This window comes from Pocillopora verrucosa, chromosome 12 (genome assembly GCF_036669915.1).
Source record: "Pocillopora verrucosa isolate sample1 chromosome 12, ASM3666991v2, whole genome shotgun sequence".
NCBI classification, from domain to species: domain Eukaryota; kingdom Metazoa; phylum Cnidaria; class Anthozoa; order Scleractinia; family Pocilloporidae; genus Pocillopora; species Pocillopora verrucosa.
Genome location: NC_089323.1, coordinates 11,958,384 through 11,983,711, shown reverse-complemented (window position 1 = coordinate 11,983,711; position 25,328 = coordinate 11,958,384). Strand labels below are relative to the sequence as shown.

Below are 25,328 nucleotides of genomic sequence, written 5' to 3'. Positions count from 1 at the left end.
AACCTTAAAGCGCTGATTTTTATAGAGTATTAGTACTCTAATACGATTAGAGTACTAAACAAGGCACTTTTCTGACTAAGACGGTAAGAAGTAAAAAGATATAGTTCTATAAACGATCTTTCCCGCTTTACAAAACTGAATTGTTTTGGAACGAACATTGCCTGCAGAAGACATTCATCGTTATACTCAGGGAGGTTATCATCCTTGTTTAATTTATAGCGCTGATTTTTATCATTAAGAGAATTTTCCGCCGCCATTGCAAGGTTATCAGTTTGTAATTTAACGATGACGAACAAAATTCCGTAGGATACCGTTATTAAACAAAGTTCCCTAAGATTGCCATTAGTAGCTGGAGTTGTGTGAGTGCAGACCTAAACTGAAATAGTTTCGTTCGTTTTCGTAAATGCACCCAGAAACACTGGAAAAGTAGCATATGTAAATATTTTAGCTCTGAGTCACTCATTTTCAAAACAGGATTGTGAATTAGTTTTCACGTCTGACATGCAGACATACCTTATTATTGGAAGACTCGGAGATAAAAATTGGAATCCAATATCAATTGGAGTGACTGTCATAAGCCACTGAAAAATTCAAATTCTCTTTGTTGCCAAGGGCTGTGGATTTAATCAAATTCTTATCGCAACAACTTTGGTTTCCTTTCGGTGGAAACAGCATTTGGAACTGTTGCACCTCTCTATTTCCTCTTACCGTTTAAAACGATATTTGTTGGTCAGCATTTATAACTGATGACATCTGAGATATTTGCGTCATTTCTGTCCCACAGAAGTCGTTCTTCCTCGGTTGTAGCTCTTTATTGGAACTGCGAATAAAGAGAAAGCAATTGCCTTAATTTGTAAGACTGAGGCTGGAACTTATCACAGAAACTAATAAGAAAATGATACGGAACATTCTATCCTTATCTTCGGACTGTCAAGAGAAACTTAAACTGGCCCTGTATTATTTAAATTTAGCTTATGATGTTGATGTGATTAGGATGCAAGTCCCGACTCTCTGACAGATTACTTGTCATTCCTTACGTTATTGGTATCTTGTAATCTACGGACTGCGAAACACTTTGCGACAAAATCGCTGAATCAAGATTTTTCTTAACGCCTGAGTACCACAAGTTTATTCTACAGCCTTGTTCCTGTCTAAAATGGCTGTGAGGTTAAGTAGGAATGTATATAGAATACAGGCGCTGATCAGCACAAAGGTATACATTGTGTTTTGACGTACTCCATTGATAAAAAAATAAAAAGATTTTATTTGAAATTTGAATAACGATTAAGATTTGTTTAAGTCCGTCTGCGTATGCCACTCGAATAAGTTCCGTCAGATGATTTTAGGGGGGCATCACATGGTTTTCAGGGCGATCAGAGAGGGATCTGTCGTCTCTAACAGAGTGTAAAGTGGGGGTTCAGAAAATTTATTGCAAATGAAGGGAGTGAGGAGGTTCATAAGAATACTAGAGAGCTTTAGGGGAATCAGGTCTATTTTATTGTGATACATCATACCCTTTAGCCCCTGAGAGTAACTAGCATCAAATGTCTCCTCACAATGTTGCTGGTGAATCAAACATAAGGTCATAGGAATAAAGGCGATGATCAATATCTGAAGGTGCTCCGTTTACTGTTAAACAAATTCTCCTTTTCAATACCGAAGAAACTGTCGGAGAACAATGAGGAGAATATGCATACTGATATAAAGGAATTAAGGATTAACATTGACTACTACCAGTACTAGAAAAAAAGGAAAATTATCACATGCAACTTATTTTTTTATTCTCAGAGTGGGATCTTCGTCTTTTTTTTTCCGAAGTGTGTGACGTGACTAGATGTTGTTTACTTTTGGATCAAAGGACACTTGAAACTCTTGAACTATTTTTCTTTTTTTTCCAATTTCATGCTTTTTGCCTCCAAAACAATAACTTTACTTAATTAACTCATAAATGTCATCATCTATCATTGATGACAAGAAACTTCTTCAACATGCGTTGGGGCCAATTTTCGTACAATGAAGCAATGAAGGATCACGAAAAAAAAACTGAGATCATTACTGATCAGAAGCCTGTATTAGCTGGCCGTAGCCGATTTCGTTTCCTATTTGTAGTCGTAGATGTTTACATGGAGCGAAAGTCGCGTTTCTTGCGTGCCAAAAATGCATTAGTTGAGTGTTTCTTGTATTTATAGATTCGCAACTTGATACATTCAATTGCAACAGTAATTTACATATTTGATTAACGATCACTAAAATGCTGGCAATAAGCTTCTATTTAAGATCAAAATAATTCTGTCGTCCCTTTTCCCGCCCCCCTTTTGTTTCTCCGACGGTTTTAGTTACCTTTCTAAGCCACATTTCGCAACGAATATGTTTTCGTATGACGCATTACGCAATACCCTCCCTTCAAGCGATTGCCCGACACATTGCAAAAAAAAAAAAACAAAAAAAAAACAAAAAAAAAAAAGAATAAACCAAACACACAAACAAACAAAAAAATCTCTTCATTCAAGGCTGGTAAAGCTATCATCGTTGACGGTGTACATCCTTTGAAAAAGAGATCTTTTCAAGGATTACATTTTAGTACTAAGGTACGAAATTTGAAATGCTAAAGTCTCATGCACCCAAAAAGATGCTGAAACCTACACCCGCTAAGTTCTAGTGGAGTCTCCCAGGTTAGACTTCAGTTACTGAAAAGTTGTTATTTTACCAGTTAAGAAATAGGAAATGTCTTGGCAACTGTGGACCCCTTGAAGTATGGTCCCCACTCCTTTGTCATATTGATGAAAAATGTAGTATTCTTTTTTTATGCATGTGTCAGGGTATCCATTATAATCTTGAGTTTTGCTTTCAGTTTCCATGATCACACAAACTCTATGATTTTACGTTGTGAAAAAGAAATCGTAATACGCTTTTTATGTAATTCAGTTAATCTGAGGCCTACCTCTTCGCTTTCAAGAGCAGGGCAGATTATGAGTATTTTTCAGGGAAACCTGAGTGGAGTCAACGATTGGTCAATCGCACTTTAACTGATGTTGCTAAGCTACGGCTACGGCGTCTGAAAAATGAAAGCCCTGCCCAATCCGAGTCAAACTCTCCTAGATTTAGCCATCCATGTTTCTGTCTGGTATATTCAAGCAAAGGCAGTGTTCGTCTACTCTGTAAAGTAATATTTTCACTTTAAGGAAATTCTGCGCCCCAGAAAAAGAGGAATCAATAGAACGTGACGCACTTCCTTAAGTAACGCAACTCTGTTGATGCCCAATTTAACGTAAGCTGATTATGAATAATTATTACGAGGAAGTCCCTTGTAGGAAGATGACGGTTTCAAGAGGTACATATCGTGCACTCTGACCAGATCGAAGGTCGATTTCCCATTACCAATCCTCACCCCCTCCCGGCCCCGCCTTTCTGTTCAGTCAATACAGGACATAACGTTCAAGGGGGAACTCACTCTTTCTCGGCGCCTCAGGGGTGGGGTTAGATTCGCCCCTCGTAACATAACCTAAATAAACATCAGCTGGTGATTCTTTTTTATAAATTCAGCTGCATGCTTTACTTTACGAAGCAACAATTACTGTTTCACTTTTCGTAAACTTTGCCTTGTTTACTAGTTCTAACGAACTAGACTCAATCAAACCGTTTTATTCCACTCTTGTATTCGCTTATGTACAACGGCTGTGTAAAGAGGTACTTTGCAAAATTAGTAAGAAATCACTCTCTTATACGATATTCTCTACATTGTGATTGGTTGTTGCCAAGTATTGATTTAAAAGGTCATTCAAGGTTGCGTTGACTATGTAAACCGATCAATGTCCCAAAATCACAACAGGCGGTGCATCTAGCTCTTGACATAATGTTCACACTCATCATCTGACATGCGCACGAATCACAAAGTCTTCGACACACTTGCTATCCCTTGTTCCCTTTTTGGTTTACTGATTGTTTTTCCCCCACCAAGCTGTCATATATTTTATTTTGCAGAGAAAGTTTCATTTCAGTCTCTTAATTTTGGTTTCTTAGTATTAGGATAAGAATACTAAACAAGACACTTTTCTGACTAATACGGTAAGCAGTAAAAAAAAAATAGGATTTTATAAACGATCTTTTCCCACTTTACAAACTAAAGTGTTTCGGAACGAACATTCAACAGCAAGAGGATTTAAATGTCCGAAATAATCTTGGATTTTGGTAAAGATTGATCGCAGAGAAATAGACTTAAACTTAATATTCTGCAGAATAAAACGAGTAACTCATTATTAAGCCTTTAACTTCCAAGTTTAATAACAATGTCTCCCTTCCAGTTTCCGACTTTAGATGTCACTTTTGTAAATAAGTTTGGAGTATGAAGTGTCCAACTGACAAGTTTCTTTATTCTCCAAAACTGTTGGCTAGATAATAAATTAGAACTGTAGGGAGAAGTTATTCGTTGAACAGTCTGATAGAGAAAGAGGTAAAGCAGACACACGTTGCATGAATTAGATGTGGGGACGAGAAATTGTGAAGTAAAAGGAACAAAAACGTTCTTTTTAGACCATCGGAAGCGGGAAAGAGACGGAGTTCCGTTAAAGATTTTCTTAGCGATCTTTTGTTTTACCTTTTTCCACACTATAAATTCTTACTCGTTTCTGTTTTGCAGGGAAAGCTTTATTTCTGCTACTTACTCTTAGCTTCCACAGCCACTCGATCAGAATACTAGAAAAGACACTTTTCTGACTTAAAAGGAATGCAGTATTAAAGTGTGATTTTAGAAAAAATCTTTTCCCACTTTGCAAAACTGAAATATTTTAAATTAAACATTCAACAGAAGACGATTTAAGGCCCTAAACAATCCAAAATTTTTGGTAAAGTTATATTGCATATAACAGTCTGCAGGATAAAACTATTAACTGAATATTGGGCCTCTAACTGACAAGATCTGATTACCAAGTCTCCTTTCCAATTGCCGTAAATGTCACTGTAAATAAGTTTAGAGAATGAAGTGTTACATCAATATAACACCCTCCAGCTGATAAGTTTCTTCATTCTCCAAAACTGTTGGTTGTATAATATATGGGTACTACAGGGAGAAGTTATGAGTGGAACAGTTGACAGAAAGTGAGAGTTACAGCAGACACACTTTATGCATGAATCAGATCATGTCCGGAAGTAACGGGAAATTTTGATGCAAGAAGAACAGAAATTCGCATGAGGTTATTTTACATAAATTATTGGGAAGCTGGAAAGCGGCGTAGTTCCATTTCAAGTTTTTTTTTTTTTTTTTATCTAGAGCACAGTTATTTTGCTTTGTTTTGTGTTGTTCATTCACAAATTGCCCAAGATGGTTCGATTTGGCGAGTATTACATTTTGTCGAAAATCCCACTTTTTTTTGGTTTTAATTTTGTTTTTATTTTCTTCTGCAATCTTACGTTGTTTGATTTTTTTATGAGAAATCGACCATTCTTCTTCACACACAGGAGACAGCAGTCATGAAAAATCATGTAGAAACCTTAAAAACAGTCTGGATACTGTTTACATGTCGCCACATTTCTTCTAAATACTGATCGTGACCTACAAGCTACTTGGCTATGTTATCAGTGGTGGATGCAAACCTTAAGCTAGGAGGGCCCGGTTTTGTTTCGCTTGCCCTGCCGGCTTTCTTTTCCTCTGCGATTTTTTTTAATTTGACCAAATAAGGAGGGGGGGGGCGCCTCCCCTAAATCCGCCACTGGTAATGAATATACAATTCTACTCCATAATGTTAACTCTGGTATTTTTCTTAATATCTCTGAAGAAATATTGGTGGCGTAGAATGCGTTAAATATATTCAATGCATTCTACGCCATCTATAGTGACATATACGCGGCAAGATTCGCAACCTAACTTCTTGACACGCTCCACCATGCTGGAATGCTAACCATACAAGAGGGAGACGAATACCGAGCACACGGTCGGTTTGTGGAGCATACTAATTTTTTGAAAGCGCCATCGCAATCATGAAAACGGCTGGCCATGGCAGAGAAGTAGCAGTGGCTCATGGAAGACTTAGAATGTAATTTTTAATAAAATCAGTGAGAAGTAATAGGCAAAAGAGCATCACGAGGAAGCACTTGACATCAAGATGGGAATTGGCGATCGACAAGGAAGAAGAACTAGTTACGGGAACCCCGGAACTGTGTTCAACTCCCTAGCCGAATATCAGAAAAATAGAGAATATCACGGGAAAGCACTTGCCTTCGCTATAGAAATTGGCGAAAGGAAAGGAAAAGGTACCAGTAACGGGGACCTCGGAACCGTGTTCTACTCCCTTCCTTAGCGAATATCCTGAGAAGGCTAAAGGATGTCACGAGAAAACACTTGTCATGGCAATGAAATTGGCGACAGGAATGGAGAAGGTAAGAGTGACGGGAACCTAGGAACTGATATCTAATCCCTGCGTTCCACCCTCTTGGTGAGTGTCAGAAGGCTAAAGATTATCAAGAGAAAGCACTTGCCTTCGCAATAGAAATAAGCGACACAAAAGAGAAGGTATGAGTAACGGGAACCTCGGAAATATGTTCGACTCCCTCGGGGAATATCACAAGGCTAAAGAATACGAAAAGAAAGCACTCGCCATCCCGATAGAAACAGGCGACAGGAAAGGAGAAGGTAGGAGTAACGGGAGCCTCGGAACTGCTTATCACTTCTGACACCAGAGAGCGGGAAAGACAAACAACTAACGACCAAGTAAACCACAAAAGAGTGTTTCTTCAATGCTGCTACAAGATCGACACTATTACCAACAACAACAACAAAAAAAATTCAAAACTCCTGGTGACTGGGTAATGGAGACAACAGAAATCCCAAATTTTGATGTACCATCTACCTGCGTGTTTATTCTCTGATAAATAATGGGTCGGAACCATCAAAATTCATGTAGAGTTTTGCAAGATTTTTACAATAATCTACGTACTAGGCAATGTTTTTTTTTTTTTTATTTGGTTTTGAACCTCTAACTGTTTTACATTCCAAAAGTTTAACTCATGCAAATTAAGCTCATTATTTATAAAACCGTCTCTTTCCCTCCTAAATGCAAACTTTATTAATAAATTACATAACCAAATTAAAATAAAGGGGAAAATTAAAGAAAGAGAGAGGAAAAAAAACATCTTCATTCAAAGTAATGACAATCTAGATCAACAGAGTACACATTATTATTCATGAGAAGAAGTTGGGTAACTTCACCCCTTAAATTTCATATAATGAGATTATATGTTGGAAGTGACATTTTGCAAGAGAGGAACTTTCTAACACTAACCTCTAATAATCCTGAATAATTCTGAGCATGTCTTTTAGGTCAAAATACAGTGATTTAAGTCGAAAACTGTGCAGTTAAAATATTTACTCAAACATCTCTCCCTACTATGCAATAGTTAAGCTGTGTTGTTGATTCTATTTACAGAAATAAGTTACAAGGCATAAAAGAGGATTCATTCCATAACTACTCAGTCACTACTTTCCAAACATTGATAGCATTAATCTTCCAACAATCTTCTTGTCCAAAATTCTAATTAGCTTCAGAAATTTTTATCATTCATATTTGTAGTTCGTAAACCCTTTAAGAAGTATTCCAGTTACAGCACATGAGCATCAGCTGTGTGCAAAAAGAAAAGGAAAAACAAACAAACCGGAAAAACCAGTCTTTTACAAGTCCCTCTCGAAGTAAAACACTATTGCGATTCATCATTACAGGTAATTCCTCTTACAAACAAAGATCATTTCGTACCAGAGAGGATAAGATGAACTATAATTTATATGCTGTGACTGAAGAGGAGTAAAAAGAATAAGGTTTAACTAATTCAATGAAACTTTTTCCTTGAGGCAAGTAGACAACGTCCTTAAATTTATATGGTAGCCATGCTTAATCTGTATAGGCCTCCACCAACATGGAGAGAGTAAGGAAGCTGAAGTACCCATTCAGACATAAACTAAGTAACTATTTCCCTCTTCATGGATCACAGCCATATGACTTGCTGATCAAATTTCCATTACAGCACTGTTGCATCAATGTGTAGTTTGACAGGAAGTGGGCCTGCTTCCTCATTCTCATCACTTGTAACCAGCGGCATTTTCTCCAACAGACTATCGTCATCTAACAGCATAAGCTCACCAACAACAGATGCCTAAACAAAGTAGATCATTTTGTTTTACATCAGTAACACATCATGATTATGACAAAATTTTGCAACCTGTTTTAAAACAACTACTGTAGCTGCACGATCACTTAACAAGGAAATTGAGAGTTGTAAAACTGATGTTAATTGTAAAATGAATAGAACTTTTTACAATCAAGCAAAAGGGCTGTACAGGTGAATATTGGCCCAAGGTTGTGCAAGTACAGACTGAAAGCAGCGAAGGACGAGGCCCAGTATTTGTCACTACAGCTCAAGCAAGCAATTTTATTGAGTAGTGTACTATATAGCACTCAGACTGAACTTGTATATTCTGAGGGATCAGGTACCAAAGAACCAATAAGAAGGCTCAGATTTACCTCAAGATTACCTTCCCATAAAATAACAAGCAACTATTGGATGAGGTCAAGCATGATATCATGCAAAACCATATTCAGTAATTGCTTAAATTTACATTTTTTACAAGTATTCAGCCATTTTGAGTTTCTACAAACGTTTAATGACACTAAAAGGATGAGGGGCTTAGAAACTTAGAAGATTTTGAACTTGGCATGATCAATGCAATATCCACTGCAGACTTTTCATTTATAGTGTCAACTTTGTCTTTTGTCTTTTGACTGAAGGCTCTTGACTAATCATAGTATGTCTAGAGCATAACAATTTAATTTGACAGAACTTATGCTGTGACACTCCCTGAATGACATCACTTTTAATTCAATTTGCTTCTTTATCAAAAGTAGCCAATCAAATTCTATGCAAAGGAGCAGAAAATATCCAATATTACTGTAGGTAACAATAGCCCTGCTCTTAACTTTTTAACTCACAAGATCTCATTAGTAATTCTCCTTACTGTCTGGCAAATGATTCTCATCATGTAAGTTTGGAGAATTTGGGTTTTAGATCAATTAGTAATCCCATAATTGATATTTTTTTATTCTCATCACTTGTCTGCATGATATTGTATAGATACAGTAAGGAAAAATTCTGTCTAGGTCACTCACGGGAAAGAAGAAAAATGCTCAGAAGAAGGGCCTCATGCTTTACAGTGATTGTATCACTTCAGTTTCTTGTTCAAAGTTTAATACTACAATGTATTATTATTATTATTTTTTTTTTTATGACAACACAGTACACAACACTGCAGACTGTACCTTGCCCTTTTCTCTAGGAGTAGTAGTCGCTGTAGCACAACATAACCATATCAAGAAGAAAATGGACAGGAAAAGGGTGGACGATAACAACCAGAATGGAAGGCCTGAACGCTGTGAAACACATTGAAGCCACTGGTGTCCTCTATTAACAACAGTGCTAGAGTATGAATCATCACTGTCATCTGAAAAAATAAATAGAGTGTGTACTGTAAATTGACCCGAAAGCCAAGTGTTACTACACTACCAGTGAAAACTAAGATAATGGTGACAACAACTGTCTCTAAAGCCCTAGAAATTATACAATTTTCATCTCAGCCATTCAACAGATCCAATAGGTACATGTACAGCCTGTACATGTACATGTAATTCTGACATCAGATAATTATCTGTTAAAAATACAACATGGATACTTCTATTTTAAATTAAAAAATCTAACTTGTTGTGCACTGTTTAAAAAAATTGGAAGCTACACACTAAGGCATTCATCACTCAAATGGTGAACACCAGTATTACAATTGTTTGTGAGCTGTATATATGTGATGCAGTTTTTGTGTACATGGCTATGTTACAAGGCAGTTTTTGAAAAGGTTGTTTCAAATGTTAAAGCTGTTTGCACAATTGAAGACACTTTGAATGATTATATGGTACATATAAAGTTATTAAATGGATTGTCTTAATTCAGTAAGTGGGAAATTTATTTCAAATCCATTACATATAGGCAAACATCTCCTTTTAAAATTTGTAAAAAACCTTTAACTCCCAAGATTTGATTAATAATTATCCTCAAGCTGCGAGACATTTCCTAGTTTAGAGCATCTGGTGTTAGATCAAGATAACTTCTACCTGATAAATTTGAGTATTCTCAAGACCTGTTTGCATTACTGGACACTGTAAAGATATTACAGGGAGAAGTTCCTTATTGATCCCTTCTGAGAGTTTAACCCTTTAACTTCCAGATCAACTTTGTAATTCTCCTGACTGTCAACCATATAATTCTTATGATGTTAGTTCAGAGAATTTAGTATGGGATCAACTTATCATCCCTAAATTGATACTTTTCTTTATTCTCAGCACTTATCTGTGTGATATTGTATTGATATTGTAAGGAGAAATTCTGTCTTGGTCACTTATGGGAGTTAAAGGGTTAAGGCATAATGGTACATGAAGTAATTTACTATGGCACTCTTTGCACAATCAGGTTTAGCATATAACTCACCACTGTATCTGGCTACTTGTGGATCATCATTCTCGATAACATCTATTTCATCAAACTTTTGTACTGTGATAAACTCTCGTGGTGGTTCATTAATTTCAATTATGCTGATACCATTGCTATCGCCATAGCTGTAATAATAGGATGATGACATCCTGTAGTAATATCCAACTCTGTTCATGAACCCACGGCAATACTTGCTGACGTCCAACACTGGGTATACATACACCATGTAAGTCCTGAAACTCCACTGATCTGGCATTCTTTCCTGAAATAAATTTATGTACTTTGCATAAGCTTTGACTCTTGCTGTGCGCAGAGTTAATAAGTTAGCTTCTCATTTATTTGCACCATTGTTATCTCAAAAGATGTACAAAATCAGTATAAAACAATACAGTTTTTACATACAGTGGACTCTACATGAAGGGTTTCTAGCAAATATACCCATTTTATCCATTGGTCTTCTGTGCCTGAAAATGAGGTCAATAGAAAGGAAAACAAGGGGGGGGGGGAAAGGAAAAGAGAGATTGAGAGAAGGCCACAGATTTGAAAGTTTAACCATACTCAGACATCAATCTTGCAAAAGTGCTATCTAAAGAGATTGAAATAAAGCAACAACATGCAGGTTTCCTTTCATAACTTGCACTCTGAAGGGAGGACGAAGTAAACTATGGTGACTACATGTTGAAAATTGCATAAAATATTCTATATCATTTTTATGATTTGTTTTAAAAACAACCTACCTCCAGGTATGTCTCTGGGGAAGGGATGAGAGGTTGTGATTTACATCCCACAACACAGGCATAAAGGCTTTCACTTTCTTCATAACTTTCTCTACAGCCTAAACATAAAATACATAAAGAAAAATGTTGTTACATGTAGTTTCTTCATGAGAGGGGGACAAAAAAAATAAGTCTCCATAACGAAACAAGCCCATGACATCAACATTTTGCCCTAAATACTTGAACACTGAGCTGCATTGTACAAGTACAAAGATACACTTTACCTACTGCAAGCTGGGCCATTAGCAGTGGTTTAATCCTTCACACCCTAACAACGGTATTCATATTCTCCCTACTGTTCTAAGGTGCTGACAAGGAGAATTTGTCTAACAATCAAGAGTTTCTTCGGTTGGTGATCATTTCCTTTATTCTCATTAATGTTTGGTTCAGTGGTTATATTGTAAGGAGAAATTAGATGCTAATCACTCTTAAAGGTTTAAGGGTTAAGTACAATAAGTTGCAAATAGAGGGTTTAGAATAGCCAGAGGACCAACAAGAGGGTAGTTTTGAAGGCTCGAAAAACCTTATGTTCCTTGGAATGTCTGGGCTCTGTTGGGAAACTTGGAAGATCTACATGTAGACTCTTTAAGAATTTATAGTCAAATCAAACAATATCCCCAGATTTTTATTTTGCCTTCCTTCTTGTCACTTTTTTACTTGAAAATATATTAACATTGTAAGGATGAATTTATTTTTGGTCACTCCCAAGAATGAAAGAGTTCCTTAAGGTTTCCTTCAAACAAACAAAAATCTTCAACAACTCCACCCGCTTCACAGCTGCTATTGACACACCTGCCATTGGTAAATTTATCATGTGAAGAAGTATCCTGTTTACTTCTACAATTAGCAGTTGTGTCAGTGAATGGATAAAGAAAATAGGCAACCTTTGCACTAAGTTGCAAAATGAAGAAAGGTGTAAGACAATCATTGAAATTTATACAAACTTCTAAAAAAGTTTTCTTGTTCACTTGAATTATTAACCATTAATTCAAAGAACCTGTTATCTCCAAAATTGCATCATCTTCTGACTTAATTTTTTTTCCCAAACAAAAATAGCCTTGTGAAGTTAAGGAGTAACTCTCGAGGAAATAAATTTTTTTATGATTTTATCATGAAGAGAAAAACAGAAAACACCCAACAAACAAAAAAGGAAATCACAGCTGCACTTGCGGGTAAATGTGCCAAATTTTGTTGTAATTTTTTTTGAAAAAAAAAATCATTTAAACATGTTACACCACTGAGCCTGCACTGTATATTACAACATCTGTTCACATAGCACAAGGGAAACTGATTTAAGCTTGACACTAAAATAACATAATCATCATTTTCATCTAATGATATTTTAATGAAACTTTTCCCTGGTTTCTTAAAAGGTTTACGACAAGAGAATGTGCAAGTAGTTACCAGCAACACCTTTGGCAGGTGTTATTTAAGTTTAGTAACGTCTTCTTAAATGGGACCCTTTTAAGCAATGTCTCAAAACTAAGATGGGATGCAAATGCTCTGGTTTCAAAAATGACCAACAGAAAGCAAACATCTTGGTCAAACTAAAAATTTGACACTTCCTGCATAAAACTAAAAACAGCTACACTGTATATGGGTTGTTATTTGATAACACATGGACAAATTTACATTTGTTGAATCTTAAATATTTCCATAACCCCAAAGAACCAAGAGGCAGAAATATGCATCCGGCTTCAGTTTTTTTATGAAATCAGGCCGACAGAGAGTGGAAAAAAAATTACAGTTACCTTAATATTCAAATATTTGTAGACTTAAATGAGGAATCAGAAACAAAGGAAAAAAAATCATTCTTCTCGTGCACAAAATAGAGCAAGCTACGGGAAACATCAAAGGCTATAAAAAATGATAACACTTCACATCATCTTTAATCAAATGGTTTTGATACTCCGCTTGATCATCTCAAACGTGCACTGGCTTGTAAAATTGCGTTGAAGGCAACTAGGAAAAGTTGTCCCCTGTCCTAACTTAAGAATGTGTGGTTGTCCATCATTTTTATAAAGCTTCCCACCGAATACCCATGAAAGGATTTATACCCAAACAAATAAATGCTGCTGCCTCAGCTACAATATGTATCCAGGCAACGAAGACAGACTTAAAAGAATCTCCCGAATTTTTCCTGAATAAATCTTCGGTTGAATCGAAAACAAACAAGGTTGGAAAATAAAAATGCGTATTTCAACCCTGTACAGACAACTTACAATGCATGTTTAACACACTAGTTTTCTTCTCAATTCAGTGAAGAATAAGATCTAGCCAAACTGAAAGCATGGCTTATCTAACGGACTACAAGTTTACCTGATACGCAGACTGCTGTAAAATTTTCGGAGGTTGAGTATCCAGCCTTCAATTGTGCTATAGCAGATAGCCGGCAACCTTGCTTACAAGCAAGCGAAGGTTCTTCCTGAATTAATAAGAGAGAAAAAAAATAAGAATCCTAATTTCAACCACACTGAGGCGAAGAAGTGCCAGCTGCTACATAAATGCTTTGTATACCAGCAAGGAGTGGCGAGATCCTCAACAGAATTCAGAAATGTACGCAAACAACTTCATAATTTATAGATTACGATTTACTACCTTTGGGTATGTATGTAACGGGTAGCTCCGCTCACAGCTTTCCTTGCACTCATCTAAGATACCCGACGATTCATCAGCGAAACTACACTGCAAGATCGAGAGCAAAACAAAGGCAAGCAAAAAGTGAAGACAGCATGCACCAGTAGCCATCTTTGTTTGGTTCCCTGTCGATAACTCTTGGAATACAAATCACGTGACTTAAACACGAAAAACAGGTTTCATTCATCAGCGGTTTCAATCGTCCGATAATGTTATGGCGACCATACCGCTGACAAAGAGCCAAATGACCCTGGGCTCCAGATCGCGACCATTCAAACTGGTCTGCGATATTTACTATAGAAATGAAGAGAGGACATTTTCGATCCGTAGGTTAGCAACCAATATAAAGATTTTGTCGAGAAGTTACTTTAGGAAGCATTATGACGGAGGGAAAAAGAGCTTCAGCTCTCACTAGAATATCGACTGCTCTGTTTTATGGCGTTTGCTCTTTTTTGATCGTGGTAATCAACAAAACTGTTTTGACAACTTACAAGTAAGTTTATTAATTTCTTATGTAAAGTGATTATTCCTGAATGAGTGCTCTGATGTAAGCTTCGAAATGTCGGCACGGCTAAATTTTCCTGTTGTATTTTATAGGTTTCCATCGTTCCAGTTTCTCGGAATTGGACAGGTAACGTAGCCGCGTGTACGTGGCGCTAATAGGCCATGAATTTGGTTTCTTGTTTGATTAGATTCTGATTTGTTGTTGCTGTCGGTTCCATAAATCATTTTCTCTTGGGGCACGACCGTTTTAAGAACTTATCAATGTATACATCTAGACTGTTTGAGACATAGTGGTCTGATGCTGTTTTGACTCTGAATTTTTAATCGTGTTTGATGAACAGTAGTTTTTACTCAGATGCCCAAGACAGACCTCCTATCGCAGTAAGACTGTTTGCTATGTGTTTCAAGCAGCGCCACGTAACATGAATTATTTGGCTTTGCGATTCCTTCCCCAAAATAATAATATTTATAATGACATAAAGAGTTCTTTTGTAAATTTCAAAAATTTTAAGACGTCATAACTGTCCGTAAGAAACTTGTGAATAAGTTGTCAATAAAAACATGCTTTGTAAAAAATTATCCACTCTTCATACATGTTTCGTATGTTCTTTTCATACCAAATATAAAAGAAAATAAGGCAAATATAATAATATCTATTGTTCTGTATTTAAATCATATTGATTAATGATATTACTGCAACTGTACATTTTATGATATATATTCCTCATTCTTCAACCCTTCACACCGATACATCAGTGTGCATGTTCTCCATACTGATCTTATCACATTTCTTTAGGTGCTGAAGGGAGAATTTTTTTAACAATCAAGAACCTTTTTAGTTGTTGATCATTTCCTTTATTCTCATAACCTTAATGTTTGATTCTGGGTGATACTGTGGGGAGAAATTAGATGCTAGTCACTCTCAGGGGTTAAAGTATTATTTCAAATTACCTGTACATGTAAATGTTAGTGGCCTTGTTTTCTTAACCCTTGAACTCCCATGAGTGACCGAGACAGAATTTCTCGTTTCAATATCCCTATAGTGTAAAGCAGAAAAGTGATGAGAATAAAGAGAAATATCAATTAGGGGATTATTAGTTGATCCAATAACAAATTCTCAGAACTAAATTCTAGGAATTGTATGGCAGTCACTTACAAGAATTACTGATGAAATCTTGTCATTGAAAGGGTCAAACTCTTCCCTCCCCCTTCCTGTAACTCCACTAAGAACAAATAAATGAATGAGTGATGAAATTGAACCAAACCATTCATGATTTGATCTTTTATGCCCTAACATCAGTATGAAAATTTTCCATACTGTTCTCTTCATATTTTTTTAAGAACTGGAGTATTAGTTTAACAGTTGAAAGCTTCTTTAGTCTCTCGTGACCTTTGTGTGTGATTTGGGGGTGATGTTGTACAGGAGAAGTTACATGTAGATGTTTCTCACTCTTTAGAGTTGGAGGGGTTAAATTTACCATTGATAACCTGACCACCACATTGAGCTCTTCTAAGATCAGTGGTTGAGCATCAAAACTGCAAATACTGAGTTGGTAAATCTTACAAGCAAGTTTAATTGCCATTGGAAGCATTCAGAAAGGCCTTTCAGCCTTTTACTTCCTAGTATTACTGTCAGACTTAAAAAAGAACCCACCATCATTATTTCTTAGGAATTTCATTAATGTTGATATTGTGAATCAAAAAAAAAGAATCAGGGTAAAATTTCACTAACCATATAAATAAATTTTATTTTTATTTTTCATCAATAGATGTTTGCCACAGTTGTAGTCCTTTATTGCCTGAAGTTAGGTGGTGTTGTTTCATTTCCAGATTATTCACTGTCAACTTTTCAAAAAGTAAGTTGTACAGTCATTTACTATGTAATTTTAATGTTCAATGAATATTTTCACCTCATCAGTCAATTTTTATTGAGACCAACTAATGGATTAACTTACTTGTTGACATTCACAAAATAGCGATTGAATTAACAAATAGATTCCAAGTTGCCATGCGTCTGTTCAGTAATAGATCATAGATGACGTCAAAATGTGGTAAGAACAAAAAAGTGGCACACGAGGCGCAGCCGAGTGTGTCACTGATGTTCTTACCACATTTTGACGTCCTCTGTGATCTATTACTGAACAGACACACGGCAACTTGGAATCTATTTGTTTTATATAATAAAGAATTAAAAAAAGTTTTAATGACGTCATCTATACGCCTATCCTCCAATAGATCATAAGTGAGAACCAATCAAAACGCGTGCATAACTGAGCTTATTATATAAATTTTGATATAAATTAATTTCAAAATTTGTTTTTTGTGATCTACGTGCGTGTGCATGCTTTTTTACATGCGTTTTGGGCCAAGTACCTCTGAGCTGTACTGTAGGCAGTGTATTTTCTTTAAAAAATTATTTTGTTAGGATTAAAAAAAATGTAAATGGTGAGTTAATTGGTCTCAATCATGAAGTTTGAATTATTTTGAATTCATTGCTTTTGCTTTGTTTGGGAATAATTCCAAAATTGAATGACACCAATACACCTCACGCACATGGTAATCCTTAGCTGGATAATTTTGAAGTTAAATTATTGTACATCAGATACAAGAATGTCTAAAATTGTCATTTTCAATGTATAGGGGATTCATTTTCTGTTCTCTTTTTTTTTTTTTTTTTTTTACCATTTACACAATATTTTCAGGTTTGGCCACTTCCATTATTTTATGTTGGCAATCTTGTTTTTGGATTAGGAAGCACTAAGAGACTCAAGTAAGTGGTTCCAGTGTTTTTAACAGTTTGTGTTATATGTGCGCTGATGGTTGTCAGCAGCCCACTTACCTGAGGAAATCAAGGAAGGAGTGAATTTTCTCAGGAGAACATGTTATTAGAATATATCAAACTCAGTCCTTACTAACAGTTGAGGAGAAAGAACAACAAGAATCAATTAAGGGAATATTCTATCTGAGCAAAGCCAATTTGTAAGGTCTACCCTCCCCACCCCCCTAAAAAATAAATTAAAGGTAATATAACCATTACATGTAGTTGAGGGAATTTTAGCTTTCAAATCATGGTATGGTTGTGAAAGGGTTAAAATATCATTTAAATTAATACTTTTGTTTTCCTTTTCCTTAAACTTGCTAAATGTAGGTTAATTAATAAAATTGGAATTTTATCATTTAGATTATAACTATGCTATATTTTGTTTGTTTTTCAGCCTTCCCATGTTTACTGTCCTGCGAAGGTTTTCCATTTTGTTTACTATGATAGGAGAGGTGTGGCTGTTAGGGTGAGTAACAGGCTCACTTCACAGTGAAAGAACATTAAAAAAAAAATGGTTGCACAAGAGATCTTGCCTATGGGCCTGACTGAAGCCTCCCCCAGTTTCTTTGATATGAAGTAGTGAGGAGTATTCCTTTTCCCATTCTGCCCTTTTTGACAGAATGACTGGTACCCATTCATGCCTGGGACAGAGAGAGAGACACTGTAAGAAGTTAAGTGTCACCCCTTAGAACACAGCACACTGCCATGAAACCTGGGACTGATTTCATGTATTTTTCCTCTGCATGAACTCCATTGTGTACTGGTCTCAAAGTCACATGAGATACATGTATGTAGTCTAGATACTGAACACTAAATAAAAGTTCTTCTACATATGACCTAAACTGACTGTAATGATTTTTAGGTCAAAGGCAACCTTTCAAGTGCAGGCTACAGTGTTCCTTATGATTTTCGGTGCCCTTATGGCAGCAAGGTAATCAATAAAAAATTTGTGTTGCTAAATTATGATTCGTAAAATTAAAATTTAGATGGAAAGAATGGTTAAAGTATGATAGATGTTGGATTTTTCATATTAGTAACAGCATGACTATGCTTCCGTCATATATGTTCCTGTAGATGATAACAAAAGATAAATTGAACTCCACACAGTTACATGTACCAGTAATCAACCTTTTTCCTATATGCGTCAATACATGAGAAGAATGGTTAACACATGTTCATATGTTTTTTTCAATTGATACAAGCTAGTGGCCATGAGATAGCAATTTGGAATGTGTTTTATTTGTGTCTGTTGTTGTTTTTGTGATGATTATGGGGAAGTTTTAGATAACACTTGGGTATTCAGATTGCTGATGTACACACTGAGTGTTCCTCTCCTTTTTTTGTTTTGTTTTGTTTTTGTATTTTTTCTCATCATGTTTCATTTATATAGAATTGTATAATTTATATGCATAGAAGTAACTGACACATTGGAAGACAGTTCAATTTTCATGTAAAAATTTACTTTCTGAAGCTGTTGGTGAAAGCCAACATGTGGCTGTTGACCACAGTGCATGTGAAAGTAATGTAATACTTGACAATCTGTACTTGAAAAGATCACAAAGTCCTCATGTTTAATACGTATTTTCTTGTTTCAGTGGTGATCTTGCATTTGATGCCACTGGTTATATATATATACTCATCAATGATGTTCTCACTGCGGCAAATGGTGAGTACAGTTACAGTCTATATTTTGTATGTGCTAGAGGGGTTTCCCAAGCTACATGCACAAGAACGGCACACACCACCTACTGCTAGGGCCTGGGTTACATTCCTGCACTTGTAGGTTGTGTTTGTTGTTGTTTGTTGTCCCTTCTCTGAAGGTTTTGCTCAGGCTCCTCAATTTTTCCTGCCTCCACTAAAACCAACTTTCGAAATTTGAGTTATGCGAGGAAACATTGGACCTCATGAAATGTCCACTGCTAAATCCCTATTATTATTATTATTATTAATATTTTTAATTATTATTAGGTGAAATTTAAGATCATATACGTAGATAAATTTTGTATCAGTGAAATTACTTCTAATTCTCATACACCAGGTGTTTTTGTCAAGAAAAAGTTAGAGTCAAAGGCAAGTGATGTACATGTGTTGATTGCTGTTAAACTCAATAAAGTAAATTATAGACCTTGGCTCTTGAATGATTGTAGTAGATACTATCAATTTATAAGTGTGGAGAATGTCTTGGTCAGAGAGTTCAGGAATTCTACTCTTTCTTTATCAATTAGCTTTTTTCTATGGCCAGTTTGATTTACACTATGGTGGAAGCCCAGAAAGTATATTTAATAGTCTTACTCAGTTTCACAGATCATTAACCCTGACTGGAGTTCAAACATGAGAGATGCAATGAATGCCTAAAGCTGCAGACCTTCTCTTTGCCCTGGTCCATAAGAATAATTCCCTCCCCCTCCCCCCTCCCCTCCCCCCCAAGAAAAAATTTTAAAAATAGCAAAAAAGCTATACATGTCAATTCTTTCTTTTGTATGAATCACTGGGTGCCTGAAGGCTCTTGTTCTCAGAAATCTGGGGTCTTCCGAGCAAAGTTGCTCACTCAGGCAAAAGTTTTCACTTCTGGCTTTTACTTTTACTGTACATGTATTCTCTGTAAAAGAAAAGTCTGCATAAGCCAGTACCAAACATCTTGACCTTGAGTTACTTGATACTATAAATTAAAGTTGTAAAGTTGACCTAATTACAGCATAGCAGTACATCAGAGATTACAGCATGGGCTAGACGGTTTTATGACTGAAGTCAGTTTCAATAAATTACAATTTGAACAGCTTTTCTGTATCATTCATGGAAACAAACTTTTTTTTGTACATCTAGGAACTAGGAAAATATGGTTTATTGTTTTACAATGCCATGTTTATGCTGTTTCCAGCTTTTCTTATTTCCTACTTTACAGGAGAATTTGATAAGGTAAGATAAACCATTACATGATTACTCAGTCACAAGGAGATCTGTTTGCTTTGATACCCTTAGTAGAACATAAATTTAATTCATCTGAGCCACTGCTTAGTAATATATTCCATGTTGCCATGGGTCTGTGCAGTAATAGATCACTGTTGTACAAACCAAATTAATAAGACTTTTGTTTACTAAATAAATGATGTCAAACAGACTCTATAATTATGTAACTATCATCTGTTAACTAATCCTAACACTGTAGGTAATTTATGTTATACTCTGTATCATAAATATATGGTAATGAAAAAAGTCTATCTAAACTTAATATACTCACATAGTCTTTGTACTTACTTTGGAGGCTCTTATGAGCCAGCAACTACTACTTGGCATGATCAGTAAATAATTGATAGAGACAGTATTGTGACCTGATTAATTTTATCTGCCTGGTATTTTTAGGTTTTACAATTTGATAACTGGAAAGATCCAATATTTCTTTTACACTTCACTTCCTCTTGTATTATGGGGTAAGTAAACTATTATGTGTAATGATATGTTGTGTGATCGCAACTCTCTTTACTTCAGCCAGCAATTTTCCTCTGACAATAAGTTTGAGTCAGGTCTTTCTACGAGATTAAAATTTTCCCTTTTTTTATTTTTTTATTTATTTTTTTTCTTCCAAATGAAAATAATGAACTGTCTTTAAATGGTTAATCATTTGGACTTCCATTTGGATCAGAAAAATTAAGTTCCATCTATTACAATTATTTATCTGCCCATTAATTACTAAATAACATCTTGCCAATCATGCCTTTTGATTTTTGTGAAAAAGATTTCTTTTCCCATATCCTAATTACCTTGGTTATCATTGATAATAATTGAGGTGTACATGTCTTGAGTGTGTACAAACATCATGAAATCATCTCTTGAACTGTTCTTGATCCAAATCTAGGTTTATCTTGATGTATTCTATAGTACTGTGTACTCAAGCAAATTCTGCCCTCACTACCACAATTGTTGGGTGTCTGAAGGTAAACTGCCATAAAACATCTTCTAGTATAGATGTTTTAAACACACTAAATTGATTCTCTTTTAACCCTTAGAGCTGTGGGGGTGCATAACACATCGAATGTCTTACAGTATCACCCCCAAATCAAACGTTAAGGATACGAGAATATAGGAAACGATTGCTGACTAAACAAGCTCTTGATTCGAAATTAAGAGATCCTCGCAGCTAAAAAAAAATTCAGGCCCGTATGGGATTTGAACCCCTGACCTCTGTGATACTGGTGCAGCACTCTGCCAACTGAGCTAACAAGCCAACTGGGAGCTGGTCAATGTGTTGGGTCCAAATAAAACATCCAAGTTCACCTTTCATCACTTGGATGGTTTATTTGGACCCAACACATTGACCAGCTCCCAGTTGGCTTGTGAGCTCAGTTGGTAGAGCACGGCACTGGTATCACAGAGGTCATGGGTTCAAATCCCATACTAGCCTGAATTTTTTTCAGGTCCTATTTTCAACTACTCGTTTCAGTAGTGTTCTTAGCTGTGAGGATCTCTTAATCTCATTTCTTCACCGCAGTGCAAATATATGAATTTCATATATCTAAAATCACCTTTTAAGCTCTTGATTGTCAAACAATTTGTCCTTGTTGGTACCGTAGAGGTTAAGGGTTGCATGTTAAATTCATGTGTGAGTGTGTGTGAAATGCAACTGGAAATGTTGTTCAGCATCTCGTGATGTGTTATGAGTTCCAAGATTACATAGTATGATTATTATGTCTGTGTTGTCAATGCATCCAATTTGATGACTAGGATATTTTGTTCTTTCCAGAATATTTTAGTGACTTACTTGGGTATGTTCCTTGGAGGAGATTATGTCTTTTCAGTGCGAAACTTTATGGGGCTCAATGTAAGGTGAGGGCAAAAATGTACCAGTGATAAAATGGTTTTAGCAAGTTTTCATGTAGACGTATGACACTAAATCACAGTAACACCAACAATGCAAATTGCTTGCTTCATTTCTGTCAATTGATTAACGGACAGAATTGTCATGCAGAAAATGTTCTAGCTGATCTCAATGCTGTAAGTGACTCAATAAAGATAGATATGATTAGTTGAAAATTAGCTGTCAGTAAAGTATTCTTTTGTGGGAACGCACACTCTCCAAGTTTATTACTATCCTTGTTAAAGAGAGGAGAAGTACACTGTGGGTTATCAAAAAAACAAACAAACAAAAACAAAAAAATACAGGAAAATAGAAAAAAATAATAAAAAAGATAACTTAACCCATAGGTTTGGAACAAGCAATAACAACAACAACAACAACAACAACAACCACAACAACAACAAAAGCAACACAACAAAACATGAAGACATAATTGATTGTCTTCTTTTACCGACCAACATTCATCTATATGGTAGAGATGATTTAATTACTTTTAATCTGCATTTCCATGAGCATATACTTAAAACAAATGTCTGCTACTCTCCACGCAGTGTTTTTGGAAGTGTGATCTATTCATACATCACATTCAGAGAAAAAGATCCTCCCTCGACTCAAGGTGCAACAGCCAGCAGTGATGCAAAAAAGCAGACTGCCACTGCTTAATGGCTAGAAACAGTGCTGCAACTTTTCTCTCAATTTGACACACATCTTACACGTCTTATACAAGGCTTCAGTGTAATAAAGTATAGGACATATAGTTTGGTACGCGTGAAGTTCAGCTTCTGCATCAAAGCCATTGCAAAGCTGTTCCGGTGTTGAAATTCGTGGCGTCGCTAATTGGGAACAATGGTGACTGGTCACAAAATTATGTGTTACGGATACGCGTAAAAGATTGTACACTAGACGCCGATTCGATGATATATTTATTTTGAAACAAATTGGTGATAATTATTACAATTTGCTTCATATGTAATCATAATTTATAGTTCCCTTTTTGTTGGCCTGAATTTTGAGACCTAGAATCACAGGCAGATCGCACTATGGGTTTGAGGTTAATAATTGTAAAAAGACGCTTCAAACGTCTGATGAAGGCTAAAAAATATCACAAATGCGTCGATCAACATTTCATTTAACTTTATTGAGATATTCAGGCGGAGATGCAATTTAGATATGCAATTTTCAGAGCTTTATTTGTAACCCTCGTAGATTTTGTTCATCTAATGTCAACAATTATTAACCACAAACACATAGTGTGGTCTGCCTATGCTAGAACTTGATTAAATTACGAGGGACTTTGCTCCAACATATTATTTTTGGGTGAAAATGGTTCATGAAGTGATTTTAGATGTCACTTCCAACATCTTAAATAATTTCAACCTGTAAATAGTTTCCGTATTTAAATAGGCACCTAAGAGTGAAAGAAAAAAATTCCATGCACAACCACATCTCATTAATTTTAAAGAAAATATTGTCATGTATGAAGATAAAAAATCACCGGTTAATGAGCAACTATTCCGTGGGCGTTTGTTGAATATGAGATGATAGGCCAAGGCCCGCAGGGATAATTTGGCTGTTTTCATCTCATATCCCACAAGCGGTGGTAATTAAAATGCCCCAAAATATAGATAAATCTTCCCAAATTCATTTTGTAAGAACAAACGGAATGTTATTATGTACAAAAACACTTTGGGTTTAACTCGTCTTCATATGCGCACATGGTATAATGGCTCATAACCCATGATGGTGAAGCCAATGAAACCTCTTGAATTTTATAATTAATTGATCCAATTTTTAATGACTTATCATATTTTATTGTGTTTACATCTGCATCACGGAATTGCTTTAATCTCTGACGATAGAGTATACTTTTATATGTCAGGTTGAAAATTACGCAGGAACTAAATAAATCTTATCGTCCAACTACATTAAGCAGAGCACAAGTAACGCGCGGGTCGAGAGCAAAATCACCCGATATTGGACAGTTGGTTATTTTGGACTATAAAAACACCTGTTCTACCAGTCGGCTGCACGAGTTACGCTTCTTTATCTGCTTCGCTTTTATACGCCTTATAAGAAATGCGCACAAAATAAAGCATTTGGATGATAAATTACGTATTAGATAGGCCGGCTCCTCAAAATACGACACACTCGTTCAAAACACTCAGCGTTGCTACTCACCAAAGGTTCTTATAAGATATGTACAGTTGTCTTGGACACATTTGCAGAACGCAATTTACTTCGATGTGAGAAAATTATTACTTGTCAGTGGATAACTTACGAGTAGATATGAAATTATTATTACTTGTCAATAGATAACTAATGACACTGTGTTATGTTCTAAGAATTCTTTTAGGCTCATGGTGTCTAACCCCAACAGTTTACTTAAAGAAACTTTGTTTTATATTTCAGGAGATAAAATGATATTTACCATATTTTAAATCAAGATTTAAGATATTACCCCATCATTATTTATGAAAGTGAGACATGTAATACTTTTCCTGCAATTGTGGTTTGGGTTTGCCAGCCTAAGAAGCAAATTGAGATTATTTGTGATTTTAGTCCCATCAAGAAGGGAAGAACAATCATTAAATCTCCATGAGCCAGATTACATGATGAATCCGAGGACTGGGTACTGAATGCCTCAGAGGAATCATGGGTAGATTGGTTTTTGGGGAAACAAGGGAATTCTCAAGTCTAAACTAAGTCAAAAAAAATTCCCCATTGAAGAAATCTGGAAGCAAATTTTATTTTTTGGTTAACTTGATATTATAATTAGTTTGACAAGTATATTTTTTGGGACATATATAGTTAACATAATTTTATGGGTATTCCTTGAAATACAGAGAAAAAAATTAAGTATTGGGAAAATCTGGTTTGTTCAAACTACTGATAGTAGGGTGTTATTGCCAAAATCATTAAAATGCAGCATTTGCTAACAGTTGGCGTTTGACATTTCTAACTTAACGTACAGACAAGGGTGACTTGCATTACATACATGTAATAACTGCACACACCCGATTGCAAAGTCATTGAAACGTGAAAATCGTTTGCAATGAACGACGAGGACAAATAGCTTGATGGGTACTCATGTACGCGTTAACCACAAAAAGTTGCACGTGCTAAACGATGGAAGCCAACCAAGCTTTCCTGAAAGGAAAGAATTTTCATAAGAAAAAAAAGGTTTTTCATAAATAATAGAAAAAGGAAAGCACTAATTACG

The 25,328-nt window shown here is 35.7% G+C and overlaps 2 protein-coding genes across 2 annotated transcripts; one reads left to right on the top strand and one right to left on the bottom strand.

Annotated features, from left to right (window-relative positions):
• Window positions 1–6,936: 6,936 nt before the first annotated feature.
• Window positions 6,937–14,061, bottom strand: LOC131785078 (transmembrane protein 59). The gene is made up of 6 exons (XM_059101925.2): window positions 13,893–14,061; window positions 13,614–13,719; window positions 11,256–11,353; window positions 10,516–10,780; window positions 9,300–9,481; window positions 6,937–8,139 (listed from the first exon to the last, which is right to left on the bottom strand). Exons 1-6 carry the CDS (start codon window positions 14,040–14,042, stop codon window positions 8,005–8,007), a joined length of 936 nt encoding a protein of 311 aa, XP_058957908.2. The 5' UTR covers window positions 14,043–14,061; the 3' UTR covers window positions 6,937–8,004.
• A 156-nt stretch (window positions 14,062–14,217) lies between these two features.
• On the top strand, window positions 14,218–25,028 carry LOC131785100 (nucleotide sugar transporter SLC35D2). Its single transcript, XM_059101942.2, has 13 exons — window positions 14,218–14,424; window positions 14,529–14,562; window positions 16,205–16,291; window positions 17,138–17,205; window positions 17,651–17,722; window positions 18,119–18,187; window positions 18,852–18,922; window positions 19,295–19,326; window positions 20,080–20,172; window positions 20,617–20,684; window positions 21,110–21,188; window positions 21,995–22,077; window positions 22,660–25,028. The coding sequence occupies exons 1-13, from the start codon at window positions 14,312–14,314 to the stop codon at window positions 22,769–22,771; spliced, it is 981 nt and encodes a 326-aa protein (XP_058957925.2). The 5' UTR covers window positions 14,218–14,311; the 3' UTR covers window positions 22,772–25,028.
• Window positions 25,029–25,328: the final 300 nt, after the last annotated feature.

Coding starts and splice junctions, on each gene's coding strand:
- LOC131785078 (XM_059101925.2), bottom strand. CDS start 14,042: ATGGCTACTGGTGCATGCTGTCTTCACTTTTTGCTTGCCTTTGTTTTG. Junction 10,781..11,255: donor CCCCAGAGACATACCTGGAG/GTAGGTTGTTTT, acceptor AATTTATTTCAG/GAAAGAATGCCAGATCAGTG. Junction 9,482..10,515: donor ACAAGTAGCCAGATACAGTG/GTGAGTTATATG, acceptor TTATTTTTTCAG/ATGACAGTGATGATTCATAC.
- LOC131785100 (XM_059101942.2), top strand. CDS start 14,312: ATGACGGAGGGAAAAAGAGCTTCAGCTCTCACTAGAATATCGACTGCT. Junction 14,563..16,204: donor AGTTTCTCGGAATTGGACAG/GTAACGTAGCCG, acceptor TTTCATCAATAG/ATGTTTGCCACAGTTGTAGT. Junction 20,685..21,109: donor ACTTCCTCTTGTATTATGGG/GTAAGTAAACTA, acceptor ATCCAAATCTAG/GTTTATCTTGATGTATTCTA.